General features: G+C 34.9%; 1 protein-coding gene across 1 annotated transcript; it reads right to left on the reverse strand.

The window, feature by feature from the left end:
- Positions 1–689: 689 nt before the first annotated feature.
- On the reverse strand, positions 690–10,006 carry LOC145608583 (uncharacterized). Its single transcript, XM_081664197.1, has 11 exons — positions 9,840–10,006; positions 7,923–8,156; positions 7,749–7,827; positions 7,575–7,669; positions 6,917–7,021; positions 6,752–6,831; positions 5,048–5,138; positions 3,750–3,857; positions 2,366–2,452; positions 1,235–1,297; positions 690–1,116 (listed from the first exon to the last, which is right to left on the reverse strand). Exons 2-11 carry the CDS (start codon positions 8,154–8,156, stop codon positions 985–987), a joined length of 1,074 nt encoding a protein of 357 aa, XP_081520323.1. The 5' UTR covers positions 9,840–10,006; the 3' UTR covers positions 690–984.
- Between the last annotated feature and the right edge of the window lie 5,701 nt (positions 10,007–15,707).

A 15,707-nucleotide genomic window follows, 5' to 3' on the forward strand; every position in this document is an offset into this window, starting at 1 on the left:
GCGGGAGTGGATTTTAGGTAGTCCCTGCCCCCGAACAATTAATAAGTATCCGTAAATAACTAAGATTTCACGAATTCACACAAGTTACACACCACACAGGCACACAGCATACGTAGGATTATAAGAGTCATAGCCTAATTTGCAAAACTGAAAACAAGGTTTGGAAATCACAACTACCAACTAAACTGATTGGATCACTAGTTGGACCAAGATTGTTCTGTGATTTCCTTATGACCTTATTGAAAAGTCATATGTAACCAATTAATAGTGATAGTAAAGAGTACGCACACTAAGCACTTCAGTCTTCAGGACTCTTCACCTCAGCAAAACAGATACGAGTTTGTTGATCAACATTCTAAATCTAAACCAGATTTCAGGAACAGTTTTATGAAAGTCGAGCAAAGTTCCCGAGCAAACAATGGTTCTTTAAATGTAAGGCTATTGAGTTCAACAAAAAAAGCCCCCAACTTTACTGTTCTTTTTACTTATATGATAATGATTCATACTGAGAGAGACCATAAACCAGTTGATCTTGGTCATTTCCACATTTTGAAACTCGAATTCGTAGTTTGTTTGAAGTTGAGAAAATTCCAAGTTGCTGTCTTGCTGAGCATTTTAAAGAATGAGAACATGCACCTTTGGGATTTTCAATGCATAGATTAACTGCTGAGCAATTCTAAGAGTACAAATGAGTAGCAAGAATGAATACATTAAAGTCAATATTGGGATATACCCATCTCATTATTCACTGATACAATTTCAATCGAATCTAAAAAACGAAAGTAGTTTGTGGTAAATTAACAATCATACATGTCGATATCCTTTTCTTAATTATTCTTTTCTTTTCTTTTCTTTTGATGTACCTTTAGCAAATCTACGGTATGACCAAAGCATCACACAACCAACAAGCTGAGAATATACATTTTAAAAAGGAGAAAATAAAAACTAGTATGAGAACATCAAAACTTTTCAGAAAATTCATTCCTAATCTATCTGCTGCTTACTTTTAGTCCTTTTCATCTTTGCTTTAAACCGTGATTTGACAAGCAAACTTTGCACCGTGTTTACAAAATTCCCGACTGCCATCAAAACCAGGAGAAATCCACAGAAGACAACCTGCCAAATGTACTTGTTATGAAGTAATACTGTTGAAATATTAAGCAGGAAGAATTCACATAACCCTTTTTTCCCTCTTCTACAGAAAATTGAAAAGGCTGTAAGACAGGTAGCTTACCTGCCATTCAACCCCAGCAAATGCAGTTCGAAGCAACAGCAATCCAACATATGCCTCAAAGCCCTGGAAAAAATTTGAAGGGTACAAACAATTAATGAGCATACTCTGTTCTACAGCTTTATTGATAACATAACACATAAGTTAACAAGTCATCCCTTCACAAGTTTGAATCAACACTACTTGTGCCAATATTAAAATATTACAAAGCAAAATTGATTGCCTTTTATAAGAAATTTAAAACAACAATAACTTCATTTGTGGACATATATTTTTTTAAAAAAAAAAAGGAATTTTTGGCTAATAGAAGGATGGAGCTCGTAGTTTAGCACACTAATTGGTGTACATTTTAGTTTATTAAATCATATATATATAAAAGGTCAGGCTTATTCAGTAGCAAATAAATATGTTCCTAATCACTCTCATTCGCCTCGTATTTTTCCATGTATAATTTTTTATCTAACTCTTAGAAACAACCTTTCACTGGCAGCCTGATATGGGTAAGGTTAGCAGCATATAGACACCTAGATACCATCAATAAAACACATGTTTGGATAGCAATTGTGGAGGGAAATGGAAAGGAGGGAGTTGTAAAAGGGGGAAGGAGAGAGTGAGCTTCATTTCTTCCTAAATCTTTTCAATATTGGAACGATTTAGTTCATTAAAGAGAAATGGATCCTTCCCTCCCTTCCTTTGTTCCATATGATATCAAATAAGGGATGTCAATTACCTCCCTTTCTATTCTCTTCCTTTCCCTTCATTTCTCTCTATCCAAACAAAGGCATTTTATAGCATTTGTTTAATGGAAGAGAAAGGAAATTCGATACAACTGTTATTTTTCTCTTTCCTGTCAAATCCCTCCTTTCTTTTTTTTTTTTTTTTTTTGGTGGGGGGGGGGGGGGGGGGGGGTGTTGGGGGGAGTGAAACTTCTGTAAAGGGGCTTTCCTCCCACTTTCCTTCCTTTCATATGAATTTCCATGGGAACATAATAAAATCCTTTTCTTCATGTAATAATACAATCCCAAGTACATGCAAAATGAAAACTATAGGGTTAAGTATAGGTAAATAATGCATTATGCAACAATAAAAGATTATGCAGCATTTGTAATGCAATAAGCAATAATTACCAAATACCTGCAAAATGAAAAGAATGGGGCAAAGCAGCAAAAGCTGGCCACGCTCTCCAGTCGATTCTCCCCATACAACATCCATTCTCTTTGCCTGTGAAATATGTCAGAAGATAACAGTGTGAAACTTCTATACCATTAGGAAGGGGTCGCCTCTCCTGCCTGAACAATATTTGCAAAATATCGCACTACAATAATGAAGAATTTCACACAAACATGGAAACAACAATGAATAACTTCCCCAAGCCTAGCAATAATGTGTCAAAAAATTGGACACAAACTTACAAACCTAGTGAAGCTTACAGCAGTACACTCATGTTTTTTTTTTTATTAAAAAAATCATGCTATAAAAGATTTCAACCAACCATTATGACTTGTGGGAAGATCCATCTCACAACAAGTGTTTAAAACACGACATTTTTTCTGTCAAAAGAGTCAGGCCACATACAAGCCCAGAGATTGTACGGCTATCTAATCCATCCCACTTGTTAATCAATAGCCCACCAAACTTAAATTACTGGTCATCCTCCTTACTCTTCTTCAATATGGGGTGACTAGTTCTAACCCACATGAGAGGTTCTTTTAAATTTAAAGTTGTCATGCATACTTATAATAGTATTTTCACATTCAGAATCATATTTTAATCACATCATAAAATGACTTTCTTCACAGAACATAAGAAGCTGAAGCATGCAAGTGTAATTATAATTATCCACTTAAAATTAGTAAATTACAATGAAGGAATCCAATTTTTCCAAATTTGTCAATTCAATTACATGTTTGCTTCCACAGATCTGCAATCATTACCACAATCAATGCAACAGCTATTTACTTTCTTTTGACAACAGTCTACTCATATAGAATTAATAGAAGCAGCATCTGAGCAATATGAACATTCCATCAGAAACAACAGTATTAGCTCCATTGGAAGCTCATGGTCTATGCAAAGATTAGGTCTACTTAACCCTATATATGCTCACTTCATGGATGCAGTTACAAAGAATCCATCATATTCATGCCAACCTTGATATAATATGCAGCTTAATAACTGTTAATTACTATTCAAGTTGATGATGGCCTTTAGTTAATTTTTTATACTACAGCATACTATATACTTGCTTGCGCCTCTTATAATAACCTTCTTAAAATTATTGCTATTTAAGGACAATTGAGGTTGCACAGCTGATCCTTTCAGCCTGTTCTTCCGTGGAGTTAAGGTCAAGACATAATGCAGCCTATAGAAAACCAATGGATGTCCAAGTTTCATACCAATTACAAACTCCTCAAATCTAAGTTGATAGCCAAACATGTTATGCCAACAAGCTTTATTTAGACAAAATTCTTGGGGTACATGTGCTGATGAGCATAATCTCAAATCAGAAAGCACAGACCTTTCCTAGTGCAATGCGAGTGTATAGCCTTTGCCGTTGGTAACGATTTTGCAAAAGCATTGCAACTCCTTGCATCATAGCCCATTGTAGGAAAAGTTCAACCCCTCTCTGCATGGAATTGAGCGAGTGTTACAAAAGAAACAAGAAACAAACCTAATTATGTATATCAGGTTGTAAATGATGATCAGCCTCCAACAAACGTGCAGAAATCATTGACTTCAGCTCATATACCTTGGCCTCAAAAAAAGTAACTTTACAGTTTCTTTCAGAGCTCAAAAATAAGGAATCAAATTAGATACAAAAATTAGTGATCAACCTGTATTATAAATGAAATCCCTTAGTCTCACGAAATTGTACAAAAGATACTAAAATAAATTCTTGTTCGTTTGAAGTCAAAGATATAAAAAAAAAATATATAAAAAAATAATATAAATTCCTTTTTCATCTAAAATCAAAGATATGGAAAATTTAGGATTTGATCATGTTTGCATTTTTTTTTAGGTTTCAAACTAGAGATAGATCTAGACAGCTTTCTCAAACTTAAATGACAGCAAAATTGTTAGACAGCTTTCTCAAACTAGGGGACTCACAAATTGTTAGACAGCAAAATCAAACTCGATGGCTACAAGTGACAAATTGTTAGATGTTAGATCATCATTCAATTATGGTTTCAAAGCTACGCATTTCATACTTTTATTCACATGACCTAGGCACAAAACCTATTGCACCTCTCAGATCAAGAGTTCTCATCACACAAAAAAAAAAAAAAAAAAAAAAAAAAAAAAAAAAAAATTGTTTATCATAGTAGTAACATAAGTATTAAAGCTAAAAATTCAGGAGCAAAAGTCTTTATGCTGTTTGATGCATGGAAAGTGTGGCTTAAAAGACCCTTAGCATAAGTAAGGGTAGTCAAAATTGAATTCAACAAGAAAGGAATGCTTAATAAACTACAATAAGTAAGAATTCACCGCTTCAGTCATTTTATATTCCATTATACTTTATTTATTTTTTAATTTTTGACAAATTATACTTGATTTTCTATAGTGTAAGTCATAAAGTCGAGAGAAAGAAAGAAAAAAAGATGACAAAAAAAAAGTCATAAAGTCGAGACTCAATATCACCAGTAATAGATCTTCACAAAGATGACAGCAGGAATACTTACTAATGCAACTAACCAAATTATTTTAGAGCAAATGAAAGATATATTTTGTTACTTAAGACTAAAATCTTATGCATAGAACTCTACAGTCTATAACATGAAGCATTCTTAAAAAATAAAAATAAATAAATAAACTAACCTGCTTCTGAGCACAGTCAGGTTGGCCTTTTACTTCCCAAGTAAGGCTCACAAGTGCCATTATCATTGCACAGTAATGATGATAAATCCACCTGCAAATGTTGGCACAACATAACTTTAGACACTGTCTAAACCATTACCTAAGATAAATGTTTTAGGGAGCGAATAGTGCAAAAAAGGGGGGAGGTAAATAAATCACAGCACATAGATGTAAATATGGATGACAAATTAAAATAATATAAAATATACTTCCAGTGGCCAGCAAAACACCATAGAAAAGCTCCCCTTCCAGCCCCGACAAAGGTCTGTTTGTAACGTATCAAACCTACTGAAGAATGAGTCAAACGAGATAAAACAAGAATACAATTCTAGAGCTGAAGTTCATTAGAGTGAAATCCTCAAAATTCTAGATAATTTTGAACCAACCCGATCAAAATCATAGAAGGAGTGCAGAAATTCATTCGATCATATGTTTCACACAAAAGCATAAATAGAACAGCTGAATGATGATTAATAGTCACCAGCAACAATCACCAGTCAGGTGGTGGCTTGGGCAGTCATTGTGGGGCACTCTCTCTAGGGAAGGGTGGGTAGGTTTGGAGACAGTTACAAATATAATATAAACCGGTTTAATATACATATATATATATATACATATATACATATCTATATATACATATATATATACATATATACATATCTGTATATATGTATATATATATGTATATATAGATATGTATATATGTATATGTATATGTATATGTATATGTATATATATATATATATATATATATATATATATATATACCTGAACAGCAGAATCAAAATACAAAAGAGGACCAAGAATTCTCAAAACAGCAATAATAGATTACAAATTAGCTCAATTTCTTTAAACTTCTCCTATAAAGCTAATAAAGCCCCTGCTGCTAAACATATTTTATTGGACGTCCTACTTGAGAAGTCCATGAATTATCAATGTTCTTTCACAACACCTTATGAGCATACAAATAGTATGCTTTACTGGTAAGATAGCCACACATAATAACTACAGTCTTTCAGTGTACACGCAAACATATAATCTATATCTAGAGCAGTGTAGCTGATCTGAGTCAGGATCAACCTACCAGATATCGTGGGGCCTGTTGGCTATAGAAACAACACTACAAAAGGATGCAGGAAAGCTCCAAAAAGAGTACATCTAAATAAGTACGACATGCTCATTAGAGAGCTAAAGGGAGCATAAACCAGCAAATCCAAGGAAAATGACGGCTGAATGAATTTAAAACTCAATTTATTGTATTAAATTTCCTTTGTTTCACAATTTGTTTCACTAAAATTGAAACACTTACTAATTTGGGATTTTCAAAATTTTGTGACACTTCCCGGTTTGGAAACCTTTACATGTTAATACATTTACTTTACTCATAATTGGCCTGCTCTTTCTCTATCCCCCCTATCGTATAATATACTTCACACTTTTTTCGAATTACATGGGTTAGCAACTCAATTACTACCTCTCTCCTCGCGCCGAATTGTGCCATTTGTAAGTGTTGCAATTTTATGTAAATAGGGGACATTTAACGCAATTAGGTAATACACCAAATAAACTCACGTACAAAATGAAAGATGCAAACTAGGTCACCACAACTAAATTTATACACATGATATAACAAGCCTAAAAGGCATAAAGAATTAAAAGCATTACCATGGACGAATGTCACTCCCATTCACTCTTAAGACGTTCTCTCTCAAAGCCAAACCTGTGTACAGGAATAAAAGCCAAGCCTAACAAAGCACACAAATAGCTGTGATTAAAGCAAGCTAGCTATAAAACAAAATTTGCAGTTTATGTGGCCAAGTCTAGCCATACCTGATACAATTGAACTGGAAAAGCAGGCATGCAGCCATCCCACATCCAAGATCTAAGAAATAGTAGCACTGATGGCAAAAGAAGAAACAAACAGGCAGTTCTATCCTGCTCAACCAAAGAGTGACATTAAATAAAAAAATTATCCAGAAACCTAAAGAAAAAGAGGGATCAACAAAAGAAAGGAGATGAAAGCAGACAAAAAGGCAATATATGGAGGTTTTTAGCCTACAGATTTAGTCATCCATAGAAAAAAGATGATATTCACACATGCATGTGTTTTAGTACCTAAGCACCTAGTAAAATAAATTTCATGACAATATGACAGATTTAACCACAATACAATGAATTAAATAAAATAACTTAGTAGTTGCCTTTGGCTCATTATTTGTCATTATCTGAGATATTCACATCGAAGTTATGCATTAGTAAGTGTGACAAGCGGTGAAAGGCACACAATCACCCAGGAACTTATTTTCCCTTTTTCTCTTTCTACAAATTGTACAGCCTATATAGAAAAATCAAACTAATAATTTAAAGAATAAATTTAATGTATTGTTCGGCGAATGCTTAATAAATTCAATTGCAACAAATTCCGATTTATCAAACATGCATTAATTAATAAACATCAAAATTAAGTGATCGGCAAAAAAGAACCAACCTTGTAGCTATTATACTCCTCTTTGACTTTAAACTGCACGTCCTTCCTAATGGCTCGCACGTTAATTGGACCAAGAAACATCTTCAAGAACCGACCTATATAGAAAACCAAACTAATTAGTCACCACAATTAGCAACGAATGTTGATCCCAAGTGAAAAACAAATGACACGCACTGTCAACTTTGCCAGCAAGAAAAGATGAAGCATCTCCATCAACAAGAATGCAATTTGCTTTATTCAACTCATCCTCAAGCTGCACCAAAAAGAAAAATAAATAATAAAATAAATAACAATTACAGCAACAAAAACAACCAAATCAGCTCAACTATATAGTAATTAATGAAGAACCTTTTCAGCTAGCGTGGCATCTATGCAACCATCCATCGTGAGAGAACTGATGGAGGAACGAAGTTTCACAATGGATGCATCTAGTGCAAGAGCGCGTTGTTGAAGGACTTTCTCTTCTCTCGATGACATGGAAATTAAAGAAGTTGCTGCTTCCTGCAATTGTTTTATTTGCTCTACCAGTCTCTCTATTTCCTCCTCAATTATTGCCTCCGACTGATTCGTTTGATCCCCCATCTGAGTGATCGGTAGCAAAAATTCAGTAGAATTCAAAATTAAGAATATTCGAAATAGTATCAAAACTGGATGAGAAAGAAGAAAACCCAAGACTGAATTAGTGATATTAGAACTGTACAACAGGCTAGACCTGAGCTGAATATGATTAAGGATCATCTGACCAACCAGCTTTATATGATTTATGGAACATTTTGTCATATCTGAACTATTGGAGTCGTGAAAAATCTAAATGTTGAACATTAATGGTACAATGGGATAGATAATAATTTAGCTTGTTATGTGGAAAATAGAAAGTGGGCTTTTTTTTGGCAATTAATAAATTTTATGAAAAACCAAAGAGCATGCTAAAACAGCATGGCAATACAGAGCAGCCTACAAAACACCCTGAACCCAAACATGAAATCTGAATGACTCAGAATTCTTTTCCTACCCATAAAACCAAGCTAAACCTGACAACAGGCCATCAACTAGAACCTAATACAGCCATGTACGATTTAGCATAGGTAGTCATATTTAAAATTAATTATTTAAAATTAATAACTCACACACGAATGATCAGATGATACATAATGCATGCTGAACATTCATAACCTCATCTCAATCAGTCCTAATTCAATATCAATTTTACTATAGGAGTGAATTTCGGAAGACCCCCCTCTGCTGACCTACTGAGAAACAATGATAGACCGAGGAGACCTGGCCCGCCTATCACAAATAAACCAAGAAGCCCTGAATAGTTTACTTCCAATAACCTCTAGTGCACACACTCCTCATACTTATCTTAATTGTGATCCAAGAGCCCAGGCTGGTCATAAAAGAGGGAGCAATTTCAATATCTTGCCGCAAGCAGCATAAATCAATCAATAAAGCCCTCGATCAACATTCAATAAAGAATATATAATATGTCCATTACTCTTGGAGATACCAAAGAACATATAATAGCATCGTCCAATATGTTATCAATCATCCAACCGTCTAGAATCACATACATATTTCGGAATTCTGTCCATATTCAAAAAATGGGATGATTTGGGATATCCTCACATTACCAACTTTAGAAAAAGATTCCACACCCCAAATGACTTCGGTCCCCCCTTTACATCTCACAACCTTTTCTCCCTTTATCACATCAACCCTTTTTTCCTCACCATTTCTACACCTTTCCTTACCACCTTTTCTCTCCATCCAATTTCAAGTTTTCAATCACATATAATCATTTTGTTAAACCCCTCTTCCACTACTTCTCCAATCGACGGTCCAACCCCTATGTTATGAAAATTCTCTGACCAAGTATGAGTATAATTACATAATATAAAGTACTTAGTATAAACCCATTTTCTTGTCCAAAAAAAAAAAAAAAAAAGTGTAAACCCATTTTACAACACAACACCATAGTACTAATTCAATAAACAACAAATCAATCCATCAATAAAATACAAAGATTTAGCAGCATGATTATAAATACTACTTATGTATGCTTCAATCAAACACAAAATCAAATCTAAGTAACGATTCTAAAATCTGATATTGCAAATTCAAAACTTATAGGTCGGAAAACTCAATTAAAATGCTGAATAAATCACAATCAAATTAAAGATAACAAATTTAACACTAACATGAGCACCACCACTACAAGCGGCGGCAGAAGCAACTGTGTATCTGAGATCAGCCGGAGAAATTTACCTTGAGATCCCGGCGGTGGCCGGAGGAGTGAAATTCCGGCGAGAAGAATAATGTAAGATGGAAGAGTGAGGATTTAGATGATGTCGAGGTTGAGGAGACCGAGCTATAGAATGAATAGTTGGAGAAGTAGGAGAAGGGGAAGGTTGTGCATGCTTTTCAATTTTCTCCAAATGTCAATTGCAATCACATATATGTACATACATGCCATCATCACTTTTTTTTTTCAATACTTTTTTTTTTTTTTTATTATTATTACTTTTGTTTTTATATATGTATAAAGATTAAAGAATATCTTCAAATGGAGAAATAAAAAAATCTTGATTTTTTATAATGTATAATTTTAGTTATTAGTAGTTAAATAAGCATAATTATATTGAGATGAATGTAATAAGATTGAGGGTCTGTTGTGATTGACTGAATTGGGCTGAATTGAATTGAAGTGAATATTTTATGAAAGAAGGAAATTAAGAATTGAACTGAACTGAAAATAATCTGAAAAGAACAGACCCTAAATGTCTAATTTTATATGAAGTATGATACTTTTATTAAAAATTGATTTAAATTATGTAACTAATATAAGCTCTAAAAATGTTTAATAAGTTTTAGAAAGTTAAGATAACATAACTTAGCATAAGATAAGTTTAAATAAATGGAAACGTAAATAGTCTTGTTTTTCTAAGGTGTCACTATCTCAATTTATGAAACCTGGTTTAATATAATTTCTCTTTGCCCTGCTAACCTTATAAGAAATATGTGTAGGGATTTATAGGTACTACGCAGCGGAAATAACATGAATCATATTCATACAGTACCTAATCCAAGGATCTAATGCATAACACATAAAGCACAAATAATTATACCTTTGAAGCGTGATTCCACGTGCGATCGAGCAAGAACAAAGGGAGATAAAGAACCCCAAGCGTGATTCCTCTACTTGGTCCACGGGCACAGATTAAGACCTCCACTAATGCTAGTTAGTCGCGAAAGAACACTTCGATCGACCTTCTACGGAGATGAACGAACAATCAACTAGCCAAGAACCACCGCGCAACACCACGTGGCCACTAGGGGTGGCCGGCCGTGGGTGAGAGGGGAGCGAGAGGGGTGTGCGTGCGAGAGGGAGAGAGTGAGGGCTTTTGGATGATGGTTGCTTGATTCACAATTCACTGTATGTCAATTGTGACTTATCTATGCAACCCTAGGCAAGGCTATTATTTATAGATCGCATCTCTAAATAATAGTCCAAGTCCAAATCCAAGCCCAATTCCTAATCCCACTTAAACTATACTTAGCCCACTCTTGCTTATGACTAATTAATTGCTCATGAGGCCCATTAATGGGCCTCTTACTTGCTTAACCCAATACCCTTGTGTGTGACCAATATAGGATCCATTCTAAAGGGCTTTGGGCTATTTGACTAGCCCAAAGATCATCTCTCATAGTCTAGCAACAGAGGATGACGCCCCAATAGAATGAACTTATTATCTCCATAATAGTGATCCTTGATATATCTAGTAATTGCACTTATCGAAGACATAATTCCTTCAATCTCCCACTTGTCTGAGACAAGTGCGCAATATTCAAATTCCTTAAGTCATTTTGTGTCGATTTGATAATATGATTGCATCTTATGTAATCTATATTAATCTACAAATCATTTCTTGAAATCCGAGTTAGAATTACAAAACAAATGGTTACTATGTAACACATTTGAGCACGGCCATGCATTTTCTGAATTCTCCCTCTTCAAGAGGCCAAAGCATGACACATTCCTAATTTTAATAGGTAGACTCTATCCAATCTTGTGGCAACCAAAGCTCCCACTCAACTTCTGAAATAACCAGGAAACACCCTTTATAATCTCCAGTTACGGGAAGACGTTTGAATGTACCACAGTTATATCATCCATTGAATGAAATCAATGTTCCACTCATGTCAAAGGAATCCACTAATATATCCGGAAGTTTTATACTTGAACTTCAAAGTTGGTCTATAGTTCGATCATGCATCATTCATGCATATCCATGTGATTGACCGAGTATCACTACACTCCTATAGCCCATGAAACTGCGCTATCCAATCAATCTTAACATGCTAGTTCAAATTGAAATCATTTATGTCCAGTTTAATGATTCCAAACTAGGAACTTAAATAATATATGAATTTAGTTCACCTGTGGGGTTTCATTCAAAAGGTCATCAACCTAGTGAGCCCATCAATTCATAATTATTTTGGACATTTTATTTAATCTTGAAACCACGATTAAATAAGATTGAAACTTTGTTTCAATTGATAAACATAATTCTGCAAGCTAATGTATTTACTTTTGTAATATGCTTTCTCAAAACATACACAACTAAAATTACATAACTTGCTTCAATCCAAAAACCTTAGTATGACTCTCATACCTTGGTCATGGAAGGGGTTTAGTAAGTAGAGTTCATGAGACATTCTCATAAACATGAATTTCGCAATTTCTAAATCTTATAATCATTTTCATCTCCATACACTAAGAATTTTCCTTCGCCCTTTCGCAAGGAACTTAGGAATTTCTAATTTGTATTCCAACGTTACATTGGATTTCGATTGAAACCTATCATCACTTGTTCTTTAAAACACGTGAATCAAATAGACGAGTATAGTCCATGGCATGCATGATGCATTCTTTGCGAATTGCATAAGGATCACCACTCAAAGTCTTAATTTCATCGACCTTTCTCAAGGTATTGAATCATTAAGCAACGTGCCATGTCACATGGGATTGAAACTCTTTTCAATATAATGTTGAACCTTATAAGAATCTTATCAATATAAGCTTCTTAACCAGAACTCAAACATCCTTCGAGACCTATTTATATAGATCTTGAATTCCAAATGTACTCATCTTCTTCTTCAAGGTTTTCATACAAAATGCATTAGCCATTACTTGATCCTTCAATAATTGCATTCTGTACTAGACCAAGAAGATTTCATAGCTCCCACTAAACATCTTGTACATACAAGACCTTTTCCTTCATTTTACGAGAACATCAAACGATTTGACTAACTCGCAAAATTAAGAACATTAACTCCCTGATGCTAACTTCAATCCATTATGGATCTTCGATGCATCCCTAGGATTATTGGATCTCCAAACTTTTGATTGTATCATATACAAATCTTATTTCATGAACAATTTCAAGAAAGTGTTTTGAAATCCATCTACCAAATCTTATAGGGTAGAAATCACTAAAATATCTTTAATAGATCTTTGCAACATGACTAATGTAAAGGTTTCATCGCAGTCATAGTCATACTAAGAATTTGTTGAATCCCTTAACAAGTTTTTGCTTTAGTTAGAAAACACTTTTCTTTCTTGTCTGCTTTGCTTACAATGGGTTTCACCCAATTTAGGCAAATTATTCAAGTGTCATACACTTGCTTACAGATTTAGAATCTATTTCAGATTTCCTGGTTTTAAACCACTTGGAGTTATAACTTTGTCAAATCATCTTTATTACTTGCATAATCATAATGTCCCAAAATAAATATTTTAGAACTCTTAGTCAATATGAAATCATATATCTTTGACTAAGTTTTACATATGCTAGTCATCATTGTGGGTTCTTATGCAACAATTGAAACTCATACAACAACTTTGTTTAGTTTTCAATGAGAAACGACAATAGAGGATGTGCACTTGGAATGTACTACCTTCGACACATGGTTATTAATCCCATTACACTTAATGAGACCACGCGTTGTCATTTGTAACATGAGGTGAATCATGCTCACATTGTTGCTTTTATTCGATAACTTCTCAAATTTCTTCGAGATTTTCGAAATCACTTTTCTTGAACTCTTTCAAGACTCTCGAACTTTTCAAGATTCTTATACTCCCACTTGCCTTTTGAGGAGGCATATTTAGCATAGGGTGAACCAACCATGGTTTGAACCATGTTTGTTTGTTGCTTTTCTCGAACTCTTTTGAGATTTACACTACTCCCACTTGACCTTTTGGAACAATTTCCATAAGGGCACCTACTTGAGCAACAAACATTTTGTGCTAAGTATGGTTGTGTAGTAGTACCCCGTGCTCTATATAGGAATCGAACGTGCATCAAACGGTTTAATACATGTTTTATTCCTTGCTTTGTAGAAAGACTTAATAAGAACTTTTCTTATCCATATCACATAGGAAAAATTGCCCGGAATAATCCGACCTTTAGCTCATCCGCTCAAAATAATCCCACCTATCGATTATTTTTAAATAATCCGACCTTTATATCCAATCCGCTCAAAATGGTCCAGAGTGACCAGTAACCGGTTTAGGAGGTAATTTTTTTTAAAAAAAAAATAATTTTACACTTGTCACAACTTGATTTGTTCAAAATTAAAAAAAAAAAAGTAAAAACAAATAAAAAAAACCACCATCACTAACTACCGAAGCCACACCACAGCCACCACTATTCCCCACCACCACCCAAACCCAGTCCTCAGAACCACCGACTCACCCGGAAAACGATCGAGTTCCTACCTTCCACCGCCCCAGAAACCAACGAGGATCCCACCCCAGCCAAACAATCCCCAAACCCAAACCACCTTCAAAAACCAAACCCAAAACCACCTTCAAAAAATTGAAAACCCACCGAATCGGCCTGAGTTGAGGTCGGGGAGGAAGGTGCGGTGGGAATGGCGGACAGGGAAGATCGACGCGGCCGTAATGAAGGGAAATGGGGAGGGGGCTAGGTCGCGCGACCTGAATTGAGGTCGGGGAGGGGACTAGATTTCGTGGGGAAGGGAGGGTGTTGGTGGTTCAGGGGAAGGGCCGCCGCGACACCAACGCCAGAGTTGGGGTTGGAGGTTGGTGCTTTCGTGATGGAGTTTGGTTGGTGATTTCGCGAGGGAGACGGTGGTTTTGTGATGGAGGGAGGCGGGGGTTCAAGGGAGGGAGTTTAGGCGCACTGCCGGCGCCGGAGGTCTGGGTGACCGGAGCCACTAGGCTGGGGTGGTAGGAAGGCTTGGGTTGGTGGTGGTATTTAAATAACCATTAATATTATTTATTTTTTTTAAAAAAAAAACATTTAACTTTATTTTATTTTTATTTTTATTTTTTTGACAAATCACAGGGCGACACGTGTCAAGTAACTTGTTATAACAGGTTACTTGACCGGTTGGGACCATTTTAAGCGGATTAGGTATAAAGGTCGGATTATTTAAAAATAATCAATAGGTGGGATTATTTTGAGCGGATGAGCCAAAGGTCGGATTATTCCGGGCAATTTTTCCTATCACATATGAAGCCTTTGCTACATTTGATTTGACGTATGTAGTTTGTTTAGTTTTGTAGCTTTTTGTAAAAGTATATCCCTTGAACAATGGTTGGAAGATAGGTAATTTACATCCATTATCAAAATATATCTCATAAAGATTGATAGCTTCCTTCATAAACACTTCACAAGGTTTTCTTTCGGAGTTTGTTGTAAAACGATTTCACAACTCTTGGATGTTTATCAAGGTCTTGGCTTCAATTCTCATTATTACGATCATATCGCAATACTTTGAATGTGTTGCCTAGTACATGTCTTGACTTAAATTTGCACAATTACAATCATATTGTAATGTAATCATTTTCTTGTCAAGTTGATACTGAACTTCATACTGAACATTTTGAACTTTTCAAAATCTTCACTTCCATGCTTCAATCAAGCATAAGTAGTGATCGTATCACAAATGAAATTTCGTTGTCCGTCTCTAGCCTTTGAACCTTTGGTTTTCTTACATCAATATGTATATGACCTCGAGTTCACATCATCATTTCTCTAAATGGTGACTTAGTCATAATTTCAAATTAGAATGATAATTACATATATCAATAGATTCATAATC

This window comes from Chenopodium album, chromosome 23, assembly GCF_948465745.1.
Source record: "Chenopodium album chromosome 23, dcCheAlbu1.1, whole genome shotgun sequence".
Classification (NCBI taxonomy): domain Eukaryota; kingdom Viridiplantae; phylum Streptophyta; class Magnoliopsida; order Caryophyllales; family Amaranthaceae; genus Chenopodium; species Chenopodium album.